General features: G+C 42.3%; 1 protein-coding gene across 2 annotated transcripts in view; it reads left to right on the forward strand.

Annotated features, from left to right (window-relative positions):
* Window positions 1-13,480, forward strand: part of FIBCD1 (fibrinogen C domain containing 1) — a 71,956-nt gene extending 58,476 nt beyond the window's left edge. For both annotated transcript variants that reach the window (XM_074210906.1, XM_074210907.1), the window contains one exon: window positions 1,508-13,480. In XM_074210906.1, coding sequence (XP_074067007.1) covers window positions 1,508-1,767 — 260 coding nt within the window. In that variant the 3' untranslated portion in view covers window positions 1,768-13,480. The remainder of the gene's footprint in view (window positions 1-1,507) is intronic.
* Window positions 13,481-15,079: the final 1,599 nt, after the last annotated feature.

Below are 15,079 nucleotides of genomic sequence, written 5' to 3' on the forward strand. Positions count from 1 at the left end.
GCAATTGTTTTTAAAGGTACCCCCTCTTTCAGAAAACCTTTGAGGTCACCTTGGATGCTAGTGTGCTCTGCTCCTCAGATAATCTCATCTGTCCCTATGGCCAGGATGCACATGTTGTACACTAAGGCAGGGTTATTTTCCCTCTTTGGTTTGAAATTCCCTAGTGCTAACAGAGTGCATTGCATATAGTACAAAATAAATATAAGCTGAAATGAATTTAAGAAAAGATGTAACTACCAATAAGCAGAGTACTGTGTAAGATTCAATATGGAAATACAATTTCTTAGAAAAGTTGAGGACAGCTTAAGTCTAGACTGCCTCATTGCTCTGTTTCTTTGCCTGATTAAAAGTGATTGAACTATGATTCTGGGATGATTATATCTAGGGTTGGAGGCATTTGGAGGAGTTAGGAGAGCAAGGATCCTCAGTTGGTGTGGGATACACTAAAGGAGGTACCTCTAGACATCCACTGCAGGACTTCCTGCAGGAGAGGATAAGCCCAACCCCTGACTTAGCTTGTCAGAAGACACACAACCTAGAGGAAAATGTTGGAAAATGTGGGACCGAGTTGAAATATGAAATATTGATTTAGCCATCTCATAAGTTGATTTATGCTTTGCTTGTTTTGCCTCTACTTCCTGGGACAATATAACCAAAGTCAAAAGTTATTATTGCTGATTCTTTAAGGTTTTCTGTCAATGAGTTCTTGAGAGTCTTAGGTATTTAACATTTTGTGTGTGAGCTTGTGTGTAGAGGAAAAATAGCTATTCTATACCTGAAAAGAAAAAAAAATAAATTTAAAATGAAGTCCCTGACTTACCACAGCTTACAGCTAAGTAAATTAAATGTTTTCTTCCTTCTTTGGCTTTCAGTTCCTTCTCAGTCAGGTTGGGGGAGGGGTTTGGATGAGACGATAGCTAAGATTCCTTTCCAGCTCTGAAATTCTATTGGTTCATATTCCAGTGCATTCCCTGCCCTAACCCAGCACTCTACTGCAGAAGCAAATGGGTTACTGTTGGGGATTCGAACATAGGCCTTGTGTTTATGTGTCCATGGGCAAATCACAGATCACAAATTTAGGTCAGGGGGCAGAGCACCGGCCCTGGAGTCAGGAGTACCTCAGTTCAAATCTGACCTCAGACACTTAATAATTGCCTAGCTGTGTGGCCTTGGGCAAGCCACTTAGCCCCATTGCCTTGCAAAAAACCTAACCCCCCCCCCCCCAACAAATTTAGGTCAGAAGGGCCCTTAGTCCAACTCTGTTCATTGTGCCCAGAAAAATTGTCCTTTGTTTAAGGTCACCAAGATAATGTGTTGAAGGCAAGATCTGAACCCATGTCTTCCTGACTTCCCTGTCATAAAATCTAGATAATAACACTTATATTCTCCCCATTCATATTTGTCTGGAAACACAGCTTTGAAAACCTTGAAGCATCAGAGAGATGTGAGCTATTGCTTTTGTCTGTGTTTTATTTGTGTGTGTGTATGTGTATATGTTGGGATACAGGTGATTCCTTCCTGAAACACAATGGTATGAAGTTCACCACCAAGGACCAAGACAATGATCACTCAGAGAATAACTGTGCTGCTTTCTACCATGGAGCCTGGTGGTATCGCAATTGTCACACCTCCAACCTCAATGGTCAGTACCTCAGGGGTCACCACTCCTCCTATGCGGATGGCATCGAGTGGTCCTCCTGGACGGGATGGCAGTATTCGCTGAAATTCACTGAGATGAAGATCCGACCAGTCAGAGAGGAAAATTAGACTGGGACCTACAGCCCCCACCCCATCCTTATTCAAAGCTCTCTTCTCCCACCCTTGCTACTCTGCCCTCCATTCCTTCCCCAAACTCTTGTGTTGTTTTGTCCATGAGTAAGGGTAAACCATCCTCCCATCAGTGATGAAATCACAGTGATCCCTGCAGGTAAAGAGTGGAGAAAAGCCAGAGACAAAGGCTTTTTCTCCAGGACCAGAGATGTAAAAATTTCTTCTGTATCAGCTGGTGGGAGGTAAATTTTGGAGGTGGAAAAAAATTTTATACATATATATAGATATATACACATATATATCAGGGTGTTTATATATATATACATACATATATATTCACACACTGGTAGTTACATCTAGGTATAGACATAACTATGAAGATGACTTTAAGATCTATATTTTATACCTGCCCTAGATTGTTACTCATCCAATAGGTATTTTTGCCAGGCCTGCATCTAATTGGATGTGTCAAAATTCTGTCTCACTTTGTCATATAGATGCAATGGTAATAACAAGTTCCACCAGAGTTGGGGGTGCAAAAAGAGATGACAGGATTTGGGGGACAGTGTGGAAGAATAATATCTAAGATAAGTTTATGGGAAAAATATCTTAAGGGACCCATCAAGGGAGACATGAAATAAGGAGCGTGGATTTTTGTTTTTAGCTTGGATCTCCTCCCTTGGGAATGTGAGATGGCTGGCCTGAATCCAGTCCAGCCAACCCTCAGTCTCAACATCTAGCCCTTCCTAAAGTTCTCCTCAGTTGATCTCTGATTTGTAAATGATGAATAGAGGCTGACCTAGTTTTACATAACAGCAGTATCTATGGGACCATGACCAGAGGTGGTGGAGGGGGACTCCCAAGCAGCTAGCCAGGCAGGATGGGCACAGATCAAAAAACATGGTGGGTTGCCCAAAAAGTATGCTGGAACAAGATGGTGAGGGCCTATCAGAAAGGGTCTTTTGCTCTATGCCTTGAGACAAGCTTGGACTTTAAACCTTCACCTTGGGGAAACATGCATGTTTCTACCCCTCCACCCCACCCCAGACTTCTCTACAATCAGGATTCCCAGACTGGACATCTTCTCAACCTCCTAGCTCAAAGCCTTTTAAAAGCCCTATGGTAGCTTCCTTGATGGTTCTTCCATCTCTAGTCCTATGGTTGAGAATAGGCTGCAGCTAGGTTATCCACTGACCTGGAAACTTCTTTCCCTTCTTCCTGGTGTGGTTCTTGCCCCAGGGCAAGGCATTCCCTCAGCCAAAGAGGTCCAGGAGACTCTGGGCTTTTATGGGTAGGTGCAAAGCCTGGGCCAGCATGGACTGACTGTAGCTGGTGCTTAGCCTGCTAGGATTATGAATAGAGAATCTGTTTCAGAACACAGAACCTTGTTTCCTTTGGAGAGAACTGGTCATCAGAGAGCCCCTGCCTTCTTCTACCCCTGTACCATTCCCATGTGGGCCACCTGTTTGGGTCAACCCTGGTGCTGGGGCTTTTTTCACAGGTCACAGAACAACTCTCCTCTGGGAGAACATTAGCCCAACAGGAAGAGTGATGGGGATGGAGGATGCGAGTTTGGGAGAGAGATATGGAAAAACTGCTTATGTTGCCCCCAAAAGCATGTGGCAAAAGCAGATTGAGCTGAGTATTTTCGTGCCTGCTGCTACATCCTCAGCCCCTACAGTGAAAGACTCCCCATTCCCTGTAAGTTCTTTTTCTTCTGTGCCAAGGAGGTAGTTATCAGCACAAGCTGTTTGGGGCCAGGCCCAGATGTTCCAGAATGGGCTGTCTGCCCATCTCTTGCCTCCCACTTGCTGGTGGAGAGGCTCAGCCTTAGGGAAAGAGACATTTGGATCTGTCTTTCTGGATGACCTGGACATTGCCAGAAGGGGCAGGGTGCCCCTGGGGGAGGGGTTCTCATTCACGGGCTCCCCAGAAGGAGGACCTACCTCCTTTCTCCTCTCTTCTTGACCCCTGTGGGCTCTGCCATCATGAACCAGATGGTTCCTAGTCCATAGAGAGTGCTCCAGAGCAGGAGACCTAGTCCCCATAGCCTTGTGTTCCTCATTTAAAAAGCCAGGGGAGGAGGCAGCCCCAACCCAAACCTTCCTGCTGTGATTGCAGACTGTGGGTCCAGGTTGACAGAAATTCCCTCAGTCAGGAACTTCCCTCCGGCATCCTAACCCTCATTAGCAGGCAGAAGTAGTCATGGTTCAGTTGTCAGGGATGGTGTGGTTTTTTTTTTCCCCTCTGCTTCTTTTGAAGTCACCTTCTCTGGATATGCAGCAAGGTCTGCCCCCCTGCTCACAGGGATTAGCACCAGTCGACCTCTGAAAACACGGGAAACAAGACCTTCATTATTCATATGAATTAGGATTTATAGCTGCAAGAGACCTCAGAGATAATCTCATCTAACCTCTTCATTTTACAACAGAGCCTGAAGTCCAATGAAATGAAATGAGTTTTCGAAGGTCACACAGTCAGGAAATGTCAGAGCCACAATTGGAACCCCAAACCTCTGACTTAAAATTATACCACTTTCCACTAAATCTTGTTCCTTTTCTACTAAGGGTAACTTTCACTCTCAATCTAACAGCATTTCCTCACCTCAGGTGAAGGATGATTTACTAACCTATTAGGGGCAGGGAGGTCAGGGTGATGGTTAGTTCCATAAAACTAACCACGTGAAGGGACCTAGGTCCTGGGCAGAGTTTGACAAAAGGGCTGTGGGGGAAATGGGTGAAGGAGGATGGAAAGAATAAAACTAATTTCAAACTTCCAGTCAAGTTCAACTCCTTACCCCTTCACAAATAGCCACACACGTACATGCACATGTATGTACATGCTATTCCTTAGAAAATATTGTGTACAGATAAAAACAGGTAATAATGTGTTGAAAGACTTCAGGAGGCAGTCAAGGGGGGGCTTGCATTTCTATCTTGGTCCTGCCACTAACTTGTTGCATGACCTCGGATAAATCATATGACCTCTCCAAGTTTCAGCTTCATCTTCAAAATAGAGTTGGCCTAGTAAAAGGGTTCCTAACCATTATTGTGTCATACCCCTCTTTGGCAATATGAGAAAATCTATCAATTCCTCAGAATAATGTTTTTAAACCATTGAAGATATTGCTAAATTTCAGTTTGAAGTTAATGAAAATAAAGATGTAAAATTTTCCATCATTCATTTAATAGATCCCTTGACATCTCTTTATGGACCTCAGGTTAAGAAGTCTTGGGCAAGAGGATCTCTGAGGTCTTTCAAGTTCTATGCTCCATAAAGGTATGACGGTTCATGAAGGAATTTTTTACCTTTAATTTTCTTCCTCTGACAGTCATTACACAGGCACCCTCCAGTCACCCCCCACAAAATCCTTTGCATTTCCTAGAAACACAGAAAATAAGGATATTTCTCTGCTGGAAATCTAGCAAAGACCAAAGGGATGTTGGGGGAAGTTTTGTCTTAGGGTAGGAAGGATGCATGGATATATTTTAATGTACAGGTTATGACTGGGCTTTCCCAAATTGTTTACCTCCCACTTTCTCCCTCCAAGTCAAAAATAGATGATGAGCAAAGATGGAAGGGTGAAGTGGTCCACATTCTTCCTGACCTGGGCTGCTGGTTATCCTGCTCCTATACATAATGGGCACCCTACCTTTTCCCTCCACTCCAGGGCAGGGTCAGATAAAGGTCCACGCCTACATATATTTTCATTGTCCCAGCCACTGTCAAGACAGGAGTTCTAAAGCCAACCTCACCTACTTTGTATTTCAAATATCTGCAATTTTTATCAGTGTGACCATTCCCAACATTCACAAAGGAAATCTTTCCTTCCCTTGTTTCATTAAGTGTCAAAATAATGAATAAATATATAAATTCACAAGCTAGTGGCCAGTTTTCTGGACACAAGCCTCTCTGTATTTAGCTAGGCTGGCAGCATTTGGTAGAACCTGCTGAAACTTGGGATAAACTCATGGCATTCCCTTCAAGAACACAGGACCCCCTTCTGCACCCCAATCTGACAAAAGACTTTACAACTCTGACCCAATACCTATTTATCCGAAGTTCTCTGCTTGTTCTCTCTCTGTCCAAACATATTCCTTTCATGTATTGACTTATTAAAACCTTGGAAAAGGAGTTTCCATGTTTCCAGTTCTAGAACTTAGTTTCCCATCACTTAGGAACTAAGGCAGGCAAAGTCCCCAGGGTCCCCAGCCTTGCAAAGGAAGACTGTAGAGCTCTAACTGATACTGAGGGCCAGGATACCCAAGGCCTCCCTCTAACTAGGACCTGGGTGAGTTGACTTCCCTCTCTGTGAAACTTGCGTGGGAAGTGCCAAGCATTTTCTGATCTGTCACCAAACAAACTCCTGGTGAGATGTTAATTGATTCACAGATGCACATGAATCAGAAGCACAGAAGGCAACTTGCCCTTTTTTTTGGCTGTCACACAGATGAGAGGCAGCAGCACTTGGGTGGAGGAAGAGCAAAGTCTAGTGGTTAGAGCCAAGGAAAGGCAGCTATGAGCTCCAAAGTCTGGTTCCAAATTTTGATGCCGGCTCAGCAGTCTCAATTTAGCCATCTAACTTCTTTTGACTTCAATAACTCCGCCTGTCAAATTAAGGTTGAGCACCTATTCCCCAGGGAAGTCTGAATAGTAGTGTCCATAGGTTCTTAAATGAACCTGGCAGAGCTATAACAAGGAATTTTTGCACCTAGGGCAAGTCCTTCAAACCTCCAAGGGGCAAGTTTCAATAAGAGCTCCATTTGTTTTCTCTAGGGAAGAAGATAGGAGAGGGAAATAGCAGATGAAGGTTTAGCTTACCCAGCATGCCATCCGGTAGCTTTCTATTTTGACCAATTATCCTTGCAAACTAAGTACTAACTTCTTTGGTTTCCATGCTCCTGAAGGAGTCCATGTATCACAGGCACCCCTTAAATTTATCAAAACCTTAGTGGATCCATGGGAGTTAGGGCTTGCACTGCAAGTCACCACCATAGTGCAATCTATAAGACTAATACCCATCTTGCCAACTAGTGCCAACTGTGCCCTCTTTGGGGATGGAAGTTCAGTCATATGTAAGGCCTGGGCACATCCTCTTCCCACCACTGCTACCCCATCCCTTTCCCAAAATGAGATAGGAAGCCTCAGTCTGCCCACAGTGGATCTGTTATATCCTGCCAGGGTTTAGTGAGAACTCTGTTGCTGTTGAGTCGTTTCAATCCTGCCCAACTTTTCAAGACCCAGATGGGGGTTTTCTTGGCAAAGATACAGGAGTGGTGCCATTTCCTTCTCCAGTTCATTGTATAGGTGGGGAAACTGAGGTCAACAGGGATAAGTGACTTGCCCAGGGTCATACAGCTTATAAACATCTGAGGCCAGATTTGAAATCAGGAAGATGAATGTCTGTCTATCCACTGAACCCAGCAAGCATCCGTATTAGAGATTTACTTGCAGTTTTTTTAGAGAGAGGTTGCTTCAGATTGCCTTTGATTTGGAATCAAAGATGTAAGTTTGAGTTTAGGGGTAGAATTTTATTATTTGAGTGACTATTTTGCCTCTTCAGTTCTCAGTTTACTCAGCTATAAAAATGGGAGTAATACTTGGTGGTAATAATAGTAATAGCACCTACCGTACAATGGAATAAATGAAATCATGTATATAAAAAATGTAGGTTGTATTATTATTATTATTTCTCCTGAAAACAAGCACAGAGAGGCAGCAATTCAAACAAAAATTCTAAAAAACAAATTAGCAACTTCTCTACCCAGCCTCCTCCCCAAAAGCATTAGAAAATATATGTACACACAAATATGTATCTCTTTCACTAGTACCACTTTCTTCTCTTTCCTAAACACTCCCTTCTTCAACTCTAAGGATTTTTTAAATTTTTTATTTTTATTAAAGATATTGAGTTTTACAATTTTCTCCCAATCTTGCTTCTCTCCCCCCACCCCCACCCCACAGATAGCACTCTGTCAGTCTTTACTTTGTTTCCATGTTGTACCTTGATCCAAATTGGGTGTGATGAGAGAGAAATCATATCCTTAAAGAGAACAGAATTCTCAGAGGTAACAAGATCAGACAATAAGATATGTTTTTTCCCCCCAAATTAAAGGGAATAGTCCTTGTACTTTGTTCAAACTCCACAGCTCCTTATCTGGATACAGATGGTACTCTCCTTTGCAGACAGCCCAAAATTGTTCCCAATTGTTGCACTGATGGAATGAGCAAGTCCTTCCAGGTTGAACATCACTCCCATGTTGCTGTTAGGGTATACAGTGTTTTTCTGGTTCTGCTCATCTCACTCAGCATCAGTTCATGCAAATCCCTACAGGTTTCCCTGAAATCCCATCCCTCCTGGTTTCTAATAGAACAATAGTGTTCCGTGACGTACACATACCACAGTTTGCTAAGCCATTCCCCAATTGAAGGCCATTTACTGGATTTCTAATTCTTTGCCACCAAAAACAGGGCTGCTATAAATATTTTTGTACAAGTAATGTTTTTACCCTTTTCCCTCATCTCTTCAGGGTATAGACCCAGTAGTGGTATTGCTGGGTCAAAGGGTATGCACATTTTTGTTGCCCTTTGGGTGTAGTTCCAAATTTCTCTCCAGAAGGTTTGGATGAGTTCACAGCTCCACCAACAGTGTAATAGTGTCCCAGATTTCCCACATCCCTTCCAACAATGATCATTATCCTTCCTGGTCATACTGGCCAATCTGAGTGGTGTGAGGTGGTACCTCAGAGAAGCTTTAATTTGCATTTCTCTAATAAACTCTAAGGATTTTTAAAAACTTAAATTTACTTGCTAAACACTGAGGCTGTTATAAAACAGCCTCCTCCACTTTCTGCCACCTTGTGCCCTGGTCATCAATAATCTGGGAACTCTCCAGCAGAAACCCTAGCAGAGGACCAAAGTTGGATCACAAATATTTTTCAAATTATTTTCCTCCTTGCAAGCACATGTAACTAGTTTTGATAGAGCTTGCACTTGGGCATGTATGTGAGCTTGTGCCTGCTAGCCTCTTCTTGCCATTCCTCCTCTCCCGCCCCATCCTCCACACATGAGAATGTTGGAAGGAGCTTCCTTCATCCTCCCAGAGGCTTTATCTTCTGGTTTCTGCCCTGTTTGACTTTACTTTGGGGACAAAGACTTATCGTTCATTTGAGCCTGAAGCAATTGAATCCCCACATCCCCCCTTCCCCCAGGAAGCTCTAACTGAGTTGGAGCTGTCAAAAAAGGAATTTAATACAGTCTAAGGATGCAGGGATTGTGGGGGATTAGATGGGAATATGTAAACAAGTCCTGCCATCTTGGATTGTATTGAATCTACCTAAGACTTAGGCATTGTGTGTGCCCAAGGATCAGGAACAGAGTGCAGCAGAAACAGTTCTTTCCTCTGAGGTTTCAGTAGAGAGGACTCCACATTCCCCAGAAGCTTGGTACAGTGAAGAGTCAGGAGACCCAACTTAAACTCTGCCATGAACTTGTATGACAATGGGCAAGTCAGTTCACCTCTCACCTCAACTGTTTCCTCATCTGTAAAATGGGGAAAAGAATTTGTTTGTAGCAGGGTTATTGTGAAGTTCTTCCTAGATAATGTGTTTTGAGTTATGAAGTGATAGAAATACATATGGGCATATATACATATGTCCATGTATATACATGTATATGCAAACACATACACAATGATAGCTATTCTTCTCCTCAGCTCCAAACTGTATTTGAAGTTGCTTAAGGTGGGCATCTCTTCTTCAGGTCCATGGCAGGAAATGTGTCACATAGACAGGAAATGACATACTTCCAGGGAATGGTAGCAAGCTTGGGCCCATGATGCTTAGGACCTGGCTAGCCACAACCCCATCCCTCTCCTTGCTGATCAAATAGCCTCCCATTATAAATATGGTGCCATGGCCTCTCCCCAGGCTACTCTAGCTAGTATTCCTGACTGAGACAATGCAGAGCTACCTGAGCAGGGGATTTCCTGATTCAAGAGGCATGGCTCTGAGAGTGATAGTCTGAACCAGCTTCTCCTGTCAGAGAAGGGGGACCTTCACCAGACTAAAGCCAAGCAAAATATGGAACAATGGAAACCAAATGGGATTGTGAGGTAGACCTCTCATATTAATAAAATGAAAGAGATGGAAAGCAATGGAAAGAGGATCTATTTTGTAGCCAAAGGTCTTGAGTTCAGTTATCAACTCTTGATGCTTCTCAATGGTGTGACCTTGGATAGATCTCTCCATCCTTTGTTTCTTCAGAAGTAAAATGAGGTTGGATTAGATGGTCTCTGAGGTCCTGCCTAGGTCGAAGCCTAGTCCTCTATGATTAGTATAGATCTTCTTGGAGGTCCCTTTTGGCTCTAATATTCTATGTTCTAAAGTCCCTTCAAGCTCTAGCATCCTAAATTATAAGATTCCTTCGTTGCTCATATGCTTTGATTCTAGACAGAATAAGCTCTTTGTTTCTATTGGGCCATGAGCCTCCACTGTTCTTCAAATGACTGTGTCTAGGTATTGGTTGAAGCTGATGGAATAAATGTGATATTTAATGGCCCAGTACATCAAAGTAGCATGTGATTGGTGTCTCCCTATTTACATGGATTTCAAATCTCCTTAAAATAAAGGAACTCATTCTGACCTTTCTTTCTTCACTGTGTCTTTGGGCTTCCCTAAGATATTCCATTTCCATGGCTCCTAGTATGTATATGGATAGGAAACTGTTAATGAGGCTTACAGCATGGAGGTCAGGACTAATCCCTGCCTTATTCACATGTAACCCATATTATATAGCAAGTGTTAACTGGTCTTGTCCATTTAGAATTCTATGATTGAGGTGTGGTTTATATGAATCTTGGTAATAAGGCAACATTATAGAGGGATTCTATGCTGTGAGTTGCCAAATGACAAATTATCCTTATGGGTCCTCTTTTGTTACTGAGACTAATTGTTTTCTTAACCACTGTTCTGATGTGTTAATACCCCTTAATAAGAACTAAAAGCCCCTAGTGTCTAGTCATTTAAAAACCCCAATAACAACAACCAGAGGTTAACAATTTAATAGTCCCAGAATCTGAAGCTATGAATGCACTCTTCATATATATGTACATATATATGGCCAAGGATATACACTCAGGTCAAATCCTTTTACAAGAAATAATATCTTTTAAAAGTCTATGTATAGCAAAAAGATTTCAATAGCCCATGTGAGGGGTGATGTTGCTTAGTGTAATGATAACTGGGCTTGGAGTCAAGGGACCTGGGTTGGAATCACTGATCCAAAAATTTCTAGACTTGGGACAAGTTATTTAAAACACAATTTTTTCCACGTGTAAAATGGTGGCAATAATTTTTGTGCTATCCATCTCTTGGGGTTATTACGGGGGAAAATGCTTCATAGATTTCAGAGTACTCCAGAGATGGGAGTGATTATTATTTGACAGAAGAAAATTTCAGTACATAAGAAGTTGCCATTTTCTTGAACTGGTCATAACAGGTGTATTTTGTTTTGTTGTTGTTGCTTTAAATCAGCTTGAGTCTCCCAACAAGAATCATCCTCTGGGTCTATGGATGGGTTAAAAGGTTAAAATGAGATCAAGTTCTTTTACATGGTGCCCAAAGAATGGGCAGACACCACTGCAGGCCTTCCTTAATCTTTGTAACTGCTTCCATGCCTACAGGCTCGGTGATTGACCTGTAAATAATACAAGGGGCAGGGCAAACTAGGGAAATGGTCAAAATGCTCTGAATTTGATTCCCTCTTAGCTCCTCTTTCTATTCTTTATGCCTACCTCTCATTCAAAGATATTAATCACCGTCAGGACTGAGGCCCCTTCTGTCAGACCCAGGTAGGCCCTTTCCTGGGCAAGGGTCCTGACTCTGTCCTCCATATCATCCCATCACATCTTACCTGTTATGTCTCCTACATTCTTCAGAGAGAATCTAAGCTAGTTATTATTCCCAAAAGGATATGATAAATTCATTGTTGCTAAACTGCTAATAGTTAATAAGGCTTAAGAATTCAAGAGTCCTAGGTTCTAGTGCCAATTTCGTCAATCACTTTCTGAGTGACCTTGTGAAAAAATGTCTCTTCTCTGGATTTCATCTACAAAAATGAGAATAGAGGAGGTTAATGTAGGGCCATCTGTAAAGTTTTTTCCCAGTCCAAAGTCAAGGGTCAGATAACAAGCTAAGTTAATTCACAGAATCATGATGTTTGCAGCCTTCCCAAAGGTTGGTCCCACTAGACTCATTTCCTTAAAAGTATGCTTTTACTGCCCAATGCATCAATCCAAGCAATACATTTTCCTTTGAATTTACCTTGGCAACATTAAAAGATTTTCTGCTCAGAAGCTGGCAAGAATTTAACCCCTGTAGTTTTGTGATTGACATATACTTTTTCCCTCTGTTGAACTCTCTGGGAACCCAAACCCTACCTGTCAACCGTTCCTGGGGGACCAACTTCTCAGAGACAAAAGTAGCAAACTCAGGACTAATCTATCTTATCCCTGCTCCACACTTTCCAGGAATTGCCTCACTCCCTGATGGCAGCTGGGGTTGCTTAGATACTCAAAGAAGTAATAGGGAAAATAGTTTTTCAAACCACCATGCCCTAGTGACATGTGTTTGTTGAGCATGAGTTCACTATAAGTCTCTGGATTTAGGGGGATTGGCACAGAATCCCCATACCTGTGCATCCCCAAACCACAGTATATTACCACAGAGTGTACAGATGGGTTACAGGAGGGACATCATGGTTGTTGGACTGGCAGAGGTTGTCTTTGGTGCTTCCAAGACTGGACAAGAAGTGGAATGGAATAAAGGAAAGTATGTTGGGCTTGGAGTGAGGAAGAGTCTTGGTTTCTCATCCTGCTTTAAAACTAATCTGATCTAGTCAGGTCACTTGATTTCCCCTTAGCCTCAGCTTTCTCAGTTGGAAAGTAGGAATGTTAAAGTCTGTCATATTTACTTCATCAAGTTGTTAAAAATTAAAACAACAACAATAACAAATAGTTTTTATAAAGTACTTAAGGTTTACAAAGCATTTTAAACATACTATCCCCAGTTCTTTCATCTTGACCTTAAAATAACCCTCTGCAAGATGAATGCTCTTATTTTCCCCATTTTACAGACAAGGACACTGAGACAGAGGTTACAACTTGCCTAGGCTCATACAACTTGTGTATGGGGTTAAATTTGAACTCAGGTCTTCCTGATTCCAGTGATCTCTCAACTGTACCACCTGGCTGCCAAACAATGAACAGTCCTTTGTAAACTTCCAAGTAATTTATAAATATTTGCTATTACTTTCATGTCTTTCTTACCCCCCATTTCCATCCCCAAAGATGCTGGGTGTTCTTACTCCGCCTTCTGCCTGTTTGTTGTTGTTTCAGTCTTGTTTGACTCTTTATGACCAAATTTGGGTTTTTCTTGGCTAAGATCCTAAAATGCTTTGCCATTTCCTTCTCCAGCTCGTTTTACAGATGAGGAAACTGAGGCAAACAGGGTTAAGTGACTTGCCCAAGATCATACAGCTAGTAAGTGTCTGAGGCCAGATTTGAACTCAGGAAGAAGAGTCTTCCAAGCCTACACAATAAGTACTATGGAGTCACCTAGGTACTCATATTTATTTTTCCTTTTAGGTCAATGGCCCACTATTTACAGTTATCTCTGGATTTCCACCTCTCCCATCAAAGTTAAAACTTTTCTGTCTGGGGTTCTATTCTGATAAGACTATGATCTATGTTGGATGACAGAAAACTAAACTCAGATACTAACCTCTGTATTTACTCCTCCTAGGTAACACAATATTTTAATTTTAAATAAGGGAGGCCTCCAAATGCCAAAAAGGGGGTTCCTGGGAGGAACTTTGGTAAACTAGCAGGCCAATGAGGACAATAATTTCTTAAAATAAGATAATCTTTCTGCTCCCCTCCCATCTTCTCAATTCTGTATAGTCATTCACATAGCATGCTGTGATCAGGTAGGAGCTCTGGGGCAAAAAAAACCCTTCAAGGCTATTTGGTCTCAGTATGACCCTGCTCCCTCTAGACAAAGCCAGTGGCAAGAACTCCCCAGTGGTCTGTGCCACTGGAGGTGAAATTCTTAGGTTAAATTCTGGCACAAGACAGACCAGAGCAAAAGCATTTGCCAGGAATGTTTTCATTAATGAAGAAGGAAAGTCAGAGGGTTGAGGATAATCAGATACCATCCTAGTTCTAACCATAAACAATGCTAACTATGGATCAGGCAGCTTAATTCCCATGACTCTGCAGGCAGCTCACAAGAACCCACAGTCTTTGGGTTCCAGAGAAAGTACAGATGCAGACCTGGATAGAACAATTCAATCACTTTACTGACAATTAGACTTTTAAGAGAAGGTTAGCTATACCACACTGTCAAAAATTGTAACTGTTCCATCAAGAGACAGGTTAACCATTTTGTATTGTTGCCAATTTGTCTCCAGAAAAATCACATACTGCTGCTTTGACTGGAGTTACTGGAGAACCATGGTGCCTGGCTGATATGGGAGGAATTATACCCAAAAGGCCAAGGACATCCCCCCCCCCCAGCATCCAGACCGTCACCAGAAGTCCTATTTCCTATCAAATCAGGTCATGGGGTGAAAAACAGTTCTGGAAAAGGCTGTGAGGAGGTCTTTGCCTGACATTCCCCTCACTATCATTAACATAATGTGCCAGTCACACTAGCAGACATTTGATGTCATGGTCTTCTTTGATAACAAAGGGCAACAACAGAACAAAGACAAAATGGAGCCAAAACCACCCCAAACTATACAGAACTTTCCCTCAACTTGAGAATAGATTAATGAACGTATGGTGGGAGACGGATGCTGAAAGTCCATTCCCTGCCTGCCCCTTTATTTAGATATTCTCAGTAGACAAGTCAAAGGGGACTGAGACTTTTTGAAACTCACACAAATTCTTTCCTCTCGAGAGAAAAACCTAGACCATTCAACAAAATAGGGAAAAAAATACAAAAGAAAACAAAAACTCAAAGAGGTCTTAGACCAGTATTTGGTAAGCTGGGGTATCTTCTTAGGTCTACATTGGGCTCTGAATAGGTCTCCAGTCTCATGCTGACCTTGATATATAGATAATGGGTCCTCAGGGAGCCCAGAGCCTTGAGGCTGCCACCTTGAAGATCACTGTTTGTGGCCAGACCCACTCTGCTTCTTTTTGAGAGCTAATTGCAAGAAAACAATTAGAATGGTTTGAGATTGATAAACTAACCAAGGTTTATGAGGGAGCCCAGCAGAGACAGTGAAAGCTATTCTCAGACACCAC

The sequence above is a fragment of the Macrotis lagotis genome, chromosome 1 (assembly GCF_037893015.1).
Source record: "Macrotis lagotis isolate mMagLag1 chromosome 1, bilby.v1.9.chrom.fasta, whole genome shotgun sequence".
NCBI classification, from domain to species: domain Eukaryota; kingdom Metazoa; phylum Chordata; class Mammalia; order Peramelemorphia; family Peramelidae; genus Macrotis; species Macrotis lagotis.